Source organism: Rhineura floridana, chromosome 11 (genome assembly GCF_030035675.1).
Source record: "Rhineura floridana isolate rRhiFlo1 chromosome 11, rRhiFlo1.hap2, whole genome shotgun sequence".
Taxonomy (NCBI): Eukaryota; Metazoa; Chordata; class Lepidosauria; order Squamata; family Rhineuridae; genus Rhineura; species Rhineura floridana.
Genome location: NC_084490.1, coordinates 19,076,701 through 19,085,682, shown reverse-complemented (window position 1 = coordinate 19,085,682; position 8,982 = coordinate 19,076,701). Strand labels below are relative to the sequence as shown.

The window sequence follows — 8,982 nt, the reverse complement described above, 5'->3', positions numbered from 1 at the left end:
TTAAAGGTAGAGCACCTGCTTTGCAAGTAAGGTTTACTCTCAAGAATCCTGACTTCAAGGATGTTGGGTTGCAGAACTGGGGAGGCTTCTATCTTGGAGGACCATTGCCAGTTCCAATAGAGCAGCCTTTCCCAACCAGTGTGCCTCCAGATGTTGCTGGACCACAACCCCCATCAGCCTCAGCCAGCATTGCCAATGGTCAGGAAAGATGGGAACTGTGGTCCAACAACATCTGGAGGCACACTGGTTGGGAAAGGCTGCAACAGAGAGTAGTGGGCTAGATGGGCCAATGGCCTAACTCAGTATAAAGAAATGTCTCACAAAACAGTGGTTCTCAATTGCTAACACAATAAGCCTTCTGAAGACAAGAAAGCAGCTTCTGTGGTTTCCTAGATTTGATTGTGAGTGATTCACACAACCGTGTTGAGCAAAGGGGAAGGGGTAGATATGAGGATATGATGAAAAGGGCAGATTGGATTGTTTCATATGTGTCATTCCCCCCCCCCAGTTCACCACTTTCCCAGTAGCACTTTAGTATTTAATTACTAGCGGAAGATCCAGCAGTAGCTGCTGCTAGCCAACATTACAAAGAGGCAGCACAGATACCTTTAAGATTTTAGTTCTCTGAGACAGAAATAGATGGCTGGAGTGACCTTATCAAATACAGCTCCCTTGGGAATAGCCATTCCCAGCACAAAAGACAGTAACCGAGAAACTGGGGCATCAGAAATAATTACAATGTGCAAAGTTGTTACCATGTAGATGCAATTACCTGAGTTAGGGGGGAGAAATAAGTGTGAATAAGCCTTGCATTTAGCCAACCAGATATAGAGATTCTACTGCCCCCTGGTGGAATTCTTCTCTGAACTGGTCTTGATTCTGGAGGGGAGAGAATTCTGAGTTGTTACTATCAGTGGCTGGGACTGTTGCACCGTCAGCCGTAACAGCAGCATAGAAAGAACAAGGTGAAAGGAGTGTGGAAGAGACACTAAGACATAAACCCTACTGTGGTGTGCTAGTCTTCTGTTGAGGATAGGTGGTCTATAGGTCTGGGGCCCAACCTCTTCTTCCTTAAGAACTTCCCTTTACTCAGTGCTTTGGGAAGAGTTCTGATACACAATTGTCCTGTTCCTGCTCCTCTTTTTCTCTCTGTGCTGCAACCTCTTAAGTGCACCAAAAGTTACACATAAGAATCCTCATCAGCCTCAGCGTACCTGCCTTTAAATACTTTCAGGCAAGCAGGGCCAGCGCCAAAGGGCAGACAGGTTGGGCCCTTGCCGAGGGCCCCTGCAGCCAAGAGGGGCCCTTAAAGGGCCCCTCCTTAGGGTGGGAGGGTGGCGCTCCCATTCCGTGATCTGCGGCAGTGTCGGGTATGGCAACCAGGCCTTGCCACAGATTACGGAGAGGGAGCTCCCAGTAATCTTCCCCCAATACAGACAGCACGGGCTTCAATAAGGATGCCTGCCCCACCTACCTCTCCCATCAGTGTGAATGCCGTGTGCGCTTCCTAGCCCCATGCCACCTGTATTGGTGTGTGTGTGTGTGTTGGGCTACCAAGGGCCCAGTCATGCTTCACACTGGCTCTGCAGGCAAGTCTTGCATCTTCCCACTTCCTGTCCTGCCTCCCTGATGGTCCTAGTGCAAAGCCCCTGTTTTGAAAGCAACAAAGCTGTGTTCTTCCCTCCTTTACCTGACGAGGCCATTCTTCTGGCACAGGCCTGGTGATCCAAGCAAGCAGCTGCCACATTGGATTTTGAGGGCTGGACAGAGAAATGATCACCACCTATATTTCTGTATTTCCTTTTCTCCTCCCTCTGGAAAAGATTGCCAGATACTGTCTTGTTCCTGTCCATTCCTTTCTTTAAACCACCGGGCTTTAAAACCACTGAACATTTATTTTATTACATTTACATCCCATCTTTCTTCCATCATGGAACTCAAGGCGCATCATACATAGGGTTATCAGATGGTCCTCTATCCAGGCACCAACCACACCCAGACCTGCTTAGCTTCAGCAAGGTTGCTGTTTCATCATGTGCCTTCAGCTTGTGCCCTGTGACCCTATGGCCTCCAGTTACCTCTGGACTCTAATCCACCACCTCCGTCTCACTTCCTGGAGCCCTGGATTATCCATTGCATACTCCCTACACCCCATTCTCCTTCCATGAAAACCAGGAGTCCTGGCTCCTACCCACCCCAGATGTTCCCACTAAACTACGGTGTGTTGTGCTAGACAGTTAGTATCCTGTTGAGTCATAACCAGTCCAGTGAGGGAGGGTCAGCAGGGAAAGCCAGCTTCATTCTTTGTCCCATGGAAATGTGACATTTAAGTCTTGTATACGCTCCTGGTAGATCTGGTCAAAACACTCACTCTGTGCAGTGGTCAAATGGTTCTTCCAGTCACCAGATATCCCTGGAAACCAATGATAAAAGTAATAGCCCATTAGAATCAGGACAGACATGGTGGAGGAAGTGGTTTTACATGCAGCTCACGACTGCTGTATGGGATGCATTGCCAAGAGCTGTGACACCGGCCACTATCTAATATGGAATAGACAAACTGGGTGTGTGTGTGTGTTTGTAAACCTATAAATTATTACCATTCATATCAGCTAAAAATGGAGCTTCTGTATTCAGAGGCAGTGTATGAGCATAAGGAGTGCTTTGCTGGATCATGCCAAAGGCCCATCTAGTCCCATGGGGAAGGGCCATAGCTCAGGGGTAGAGCATCTGCTTTGCATGCAGAAGGTCCCAGTTCCAGTCACTGCCATCTCCAGGGAGGGTTGGGAATGTGGAATCCTGGAGAGCCACTGCCAGTCAGCACATAGACCATTGTTCTTCAGGCTTGGGTCCCCAGATGTTGGACTACAACTCCCATCAACCTCAGCCAACTTGCCCAGTGACCAAGGATGATGGGAGTTGTAATCCAACAACATCTGGGGACCCAAGCCTGAAGAACAGTGGCGTAGACAACAATACTGAGCTGGATGGACCAATGACCTGACTCAGTAAAAGGCTGCTTCCTAAGTTCCATCCCGTTCTCACAATGGCCAACTCTGCTAACTATCTCTGGTTACCAGGTATTGGGGACAGCAACAGAAGAAGGCATTGTCTATAAAGCCTTGTTTGTTATTACATTTATATCCCACCTTTCCTCCCAGGGAGTCCAGAGTCTGTGAGTTCAAATCCCCGCTCGTGTCTCCTGGGTGTCAAGGGCCAGCTAAAGATCACCCGCACAGTGAGTGGCTCACGGGTTATGTGCCCTGCCACCTGTGCAGCTGTGGGCAAGCTGAATAGTCCCAAGGAGCCCAGTTGCCCCCCAGCTGGCAGTTGCGGACAAGGAAGTGTCAGACTTGTGCAGCTGTGGCAAGCTGAGCAGGCCCTCGCCAGCTGGGGAGGACTAGCCTCAGAAGGAGGCAATGGTAAACCCCCTCTGAATACCGCTTACCATGAAAACCCTATTCACAGGGTAGCCATAAGTCAGGATCGACTTGAAGGCAGTCCATTTCCATTTTTCCTCCCAGGAGCTCACAGTAGTGTACATGGTTCTCCCCCTCTTCATTTTATCCTCACAACAATCCTGTGAGGCAGGGTTAGGCTGAAAAGTGTGGCTGCCCCAAGATCAACCAGTGAGCTTTCTGAGTCAGTTGGGATTTGAACCCTGGTCTCCCAAGTTCTAGTCCAACACTCTAACGTAACCACTACACCACACCGGCTTTATGAGCTCTCTAAGAACATCTGATTGGTTGGATATGGTGCTGGATGGGATGGATAACTGGTGGATTCTTAGACAAGTCTTACATTCTTATGATGGCTGCACAAGGACAGCATAACATTCTCAGATTGGTACCTGCATATGGAGGGCTTTTGGGTTTTTGAGACTTGTTTCATTGGTGAGGGAACTGCTCCCGTGCTCCCCCCCCCCCGTGGACTCCCATGGGAAGGTCACCATGCTCCCATCATACAACGGTAGGTAACTACACAGAACAGCCATTTGCAAGGGCAGTAGTACGGCACAAGCAGATGGAAAGAGCTATCGCTTTTCCAGCATGGCCTTTGCAGATGTATTTCCACAGTCCCTGAAGAGTCAAGGACAGGGGCATTGTTAAGAAGACCTGAGCACTGAGACTTTTGCAGTGAACCTTGGATCTCCTGCGCCTTCCCCACCACTTGTTAAACTTTTTTTAAAAAACAAAAAAAGTACTTTGCTTACAGGGAAACTAGTAAACACATTGCTGGTAAGACCCTACCCACCTACCTTCTTAATTCCCTAGAAATCTCTATGCATATAAATTAGCAAATTATGCAAATACATGTCATGGGTCTGTGTCCTGATTCGGTTAGTTAACAAGCAGTGCCCTTGGTCAGGGGGCAAAAAAGAAGATCTAAAAGAGGGTGGCAAGATCAAGCCAAGATGAAGGAGGTGTGAAAATTGGAGGGAGAAATATCTAAGATATGCAGACAATACTATACTCTTAGCAAAAACCAGTAATGATTTGACATGAATGCTGATGAAAATCAAAGAGGAAAGCACAAAAGCAGGACTACAGCTGAATGTCAAGAAGACTAAAGTAATGACAACAGAAGATTTATGTAACTTTAAAGTTGATAATAAGGACGTTGAACTTGTCAAGGATTATCAATACCTCGGCACAGTCATTAACCAAAATGGAGACAATTGTCAAGAAATCAGAAGAAGGCTGGAACTGGGGAGGGCAGCTATGAGAGAACAAGAAAAGGTCCTCAAATGCAAAGATGTATCACTGAACACTTCTCCTCTAGGATGCACACCTTAACGTGGTGAGGGTTTGAGAGTGTCAAAGAAGCTGAGAGCAATGCCGTCAGGAGTCTAGACCAAGAGGCTAGGCTCCTAGCAGGGTCACCCAAGGCGGAATGATCAAAGCTGAGACACCAGACACTGACTGACCGAGATGAAATAAAAGGAAGATGGAAGCAATACACTGAAGAACTCTATAAAAAAGATGCCAGGATGACAGATTCATTCATGGAGGAATCGCATGATGAAGAACCAGAAATTTTAGAATGTGAGGTGAAAGCTGCTCTTAAAATACTTGGAAGAAACAAATCACCAGGAACAGATGGCATACCAATAGAGTTGCTACAAGCTACTGAGACTGAATCAGTTCAAATTTTGACAAGAATTTGTCAAGAAATATGGAAAACTAAACAATTGCCCACAGACTGGAAGCGTTCCATATACATCCCAATTCCAAAGAAAGGGGATCCCGAGGAATGCAGTAGTTATCGAACTATTGCCTTAATATTCCATGGAAGTAAAGTAATGCTCAAGATTCTACAACAAAGGCTCTTACCATATATGGAGCGAGAAATGCCAGATGTCCAAGCTGGATTTAGAAAGGGAAGAGGCACCACAGATCATATTGCAAACTTACGTTGGATAATGGAACAGACCAAGGAATTTCAGAAGAAAATCACCCTGTGCTTTATAGATTACAGCAAAGCCTTTGACTGTGTAGATCATGGAAAACTATGGAATGCTTTAAAAGAAATGGGGGTGCCACAGCATCTGATTGTCCTGATGCGCAACCTATACTCTGCACAAGAGGCTACTGTAAGGACAGAATATGGAGAAACCGATTGGTTCCCCATCGGAAAGGGTGTGAGACAGGGGTGTATTTTATCACCCTATTTGTTTAATCTATATGCAGAACATATCATACGGAAAGCAGGATTGGATCAAGATGGAGGTGTGAAAATTGGAGGGAGAAATAACAATAATTTAAGATATGCAGACAATACCATACTACTAGCAGAAACCAGTAATGATTTGAAACGAATGCTGATGAAAGTTCAAGAGGAAAGCACAAAAGCAGGACTACAGCTGAATGTCAAGAAGACTAATGTGATGACAACAGAAGATTTATGTAGCTTTAAACTTGACAATGAGGACATTGAACTTGTCGAGGATCAATACCTTGGCACAGTCATTAACCAAAATGGAGACCATAGTCAAGAAATCAGAAGAAGGCTAGGACTGGGGAGGGCAGCTATGAGAGAACTAGAAAAGGTCCTCAAATGTAAAGATGTATCACTGAACGCTAAAGTCAGGATCATTCAGACCATGGTATTCCCAATCTCTATGTATGGATGTGAAAGTTGAACAGTGAAAAAAGCAGATAAGAGAAAAATCAACTCATTTGAAATGTGGTGTTGGAGGAGAGCTTTGCAGATACCATGGACTGTAAAACAGACAAATAATTGGGTATTAGAACAAATTAAACCAGAACTATCACTAGAAGCTAAAATGATTAAACTGGGGTTATCATACTTTGGACACATAATGAGAAGACATGATTCACTAGAAAAGACAATAATGCTGAGAAAAACAGAAGGGAGTAGAAAAAGAGGAAAGCCAAACATGAGATGGATTGATTCCATAAAGGAAGCCACAGAACAGGGTGGTTCACGACAGGTGCTGTTGGAGGTCGCTGATTGATAGGGTCACCATAAGTCATGATCGACTATAAAGCATATAACAACAACAAGATCAGTCCAGGCAATAGGCATAGGGGGCCCTGCTGGAGCTGGCAAGGAGTCCAGGCCAGGTGTAAAGGGTATGTGCACATATTATTTATGAGACTGGAGACTGAGGTGGATGACTTCTCAGGGCCCCTTCTAGTCCCGTGATGCTGTGATTGTAAAAAGGGATTACTAGAGAGGATCAAACCAGTTGGACAAGTTTAGGCTGTCAGCTCCCCATTGTTAGGGAAACTGTAGACTAATGACTCTTAAAGGGTGCCCTTATTAACGGCAAGCAAAGATCTGAATGGGATGCTTCTTTTTCTCCCCCTCCCAGCTGGGTGTGGGCAAGCAGGAGACAAAAATAGACTGGGAGGGTTGTTGGAGACTAAAAAAAGTTCAACTTGCATATTTGCAAATGTTTTTTGTAAACTGTTTAGAGGTCTTTACATTCAATAGGTATATCAATCTTATTAAACAAACAAACACAAATATTGCAAAATGCCAGTAAGCTTCCAGTGACCTCATTCCAAAGTAATCCAAACCCATGAAGGTGCTGCACCCTTGAAACATCTCACTACTGGAAGAACTGAGAATTGCGTAAATACATACAGGTGAGCACCTTCCTCCCCCCAACTTGAAGGAACTCATTGAGGGTTCCTGCATTCACACACTGCATACTCACAGCCACTCAATGACTGTGATAATGTCAAATCGAGATCTGCATATGTGAGAGTCGTGGCAGGCAGATGCTGGAAAGCAAGCCTTTGTACCACCTCACTTTAAATCAAAATGTTTTTGAACAGAGTCATTTCCTATCACAGCTGACAGCTTAGCAATAAGTACAGATGCTTCAAAAATTCTCATTTCCCAGGTTTTGGAGCAGCAAATTACTCTTGTTTCTTCCCAAGCAGAAAACAATGCATTAGGGTATCCATTCCCTGCCCCACCATTGTGCCTGGGGTGTTTGCCACAGGCTTTTAGTTCCTTCACTTCATTTTCTAGCTTTTTCTTCACTCTGTGCATGAAGTGGACTCTCATCCATGAAAGTTTAAGTCCTAATAATAAATTTGCCACCAGACAAATTTAGCAGAATGCCAATGACTGTCATCCCCAACAAAGGCACACCCAGAAGGCAGATTGCCCCCTAACCCACCCTACTATCACCTTTGCGGAGGAAAGCGCTTTTCTTCTGGTTCATGAGGAAGTGCGGTGAGAGTGAGAAGTTTGACATTTTATTGCTTTTCATGGCCTCAAAGGAGGCATTCGCCACCACAGAGTCTATGGCGTCATCGTCTAAGTCCTTGCCCAGGAACTGGCTAATGCGGGCTACGCTCCCTCGCAGGTCCTGGAAAAGGGGAGGGTGATGAGATAGAGGAGATTGTGAGCAACTGCAGAGAATGTACACCTGAGATAATACACTCTTAAGCACATTTATTCCACAAATAGAAATAGTTTCCAAACCAGTTAAGCTGTTATGGCTCTTCCAAAGCAACACATCATGAACTGGGAATTGTTTGAGGAGACGGCCAAAACAACAATTTCCAAAACCTTCACAGAACTATAATTGTCAGGCTTCCTTCTGCAGATGGCTGCCATGACAAGACAAAAGTATTGAACCAAGCCTCCATTTCCAGCCTCCACTTTATCCCCAAATAGCTCTTACTTCTCAGTATGGTAGGCCCCAATCCTTTCCCAGAAAGTCCAGCCATCTTGGATTTGTGTCTTTAGTTCCGCCTTCCATCCTGCTTTGGGCAAGACAATTTCTCACCGCTTAATCTATTCTTACAGGCTTCTCTTGAGGCTAAATGAATACAAATTTTAAAGGTCTTCTCTGAAAAGAACTCTGCTCTTGTTAATAATCATTACCTGGACCTCACACTTGCCCTTTCAACTCACTCACACAGGCAGGACTGCATCAGAATGGTGAAAATATTTCCACAATCGACAGAAAGCTATTTTTTTCACACATGGTCAGAGCCACTCTGATTGCTATAAAAGTCTTAAAACTGGACATTTTTATGCCTCTTGGTGGAAACATATAGGCAGTGATATCTACCTTATCATCCCTCCACCTGTTAAACACAGAGCAAGCCAAGGCAGAGATAACTCAAGATATTTTGCAGCCTCGGGCAAAGGCCAACATGTCCTCCCCCTGCCCCCATTCCACATACAGAATCTAATCAGACTGGCAGCTGAATTTTACTTCAACATGGGTTCCCCCCACTGTACTCAAGGACAGCAGGCTAGCTTAGGGGACTCAGGGGAAATGGCAGACACTGCTCTTGGTATCTGGCTACTGCCTCAGGCAGGTGCCTCACTCTGCCTCGTGGTAGGGCCGGCCTTGCACACAACAGAAAGACAAAGTGTGGGAAGTCTCCCTCCCATGCACACATCTGAACCCTGGGAGGCAAGATGTGCCAGTCAGGGATATAAATCTGAAACCAAGAAGGCTGCAAGCATTTTGCATGCCACAAAATG

The 8,982-nt window shown here is 45.5% G+C and overlaps 1 protein-coding gene across 3 annotated transcripts in view; it reads right to left on the bottom strand.

The window, feature by feature from the left end:
• Positions 1-1,423: 1,423 nt before the first annotated feature.
• Positions 1,424-8,982, bottom strand: part of LOC133366001 (sulfotransferase 2B1-like) — a 37,735-nt gene continuing 30,176 nt past the window's right edge. For all 3 annotated transcript variants that reach the window (XM_061588599.1, XM_061588598.1, XM_061588597.1), the window contains exons 6-7: positions 7,669-7,849; positions 1,424-2,413 (exon numbers count right to left, since the gene is read on the bottom strand). In XM_061588599.1, the coding sequence (XP_061444583.1) occupies positions 2,298-2,413; positions 7,669-7,849 (297 nt within the window). In that variant the 3' untranslated portion in view covers positions 1,424-2,297. The remainder of the gene's footprint in view (positions 2,414-7,668; positions 7,850-8,982) is intronic.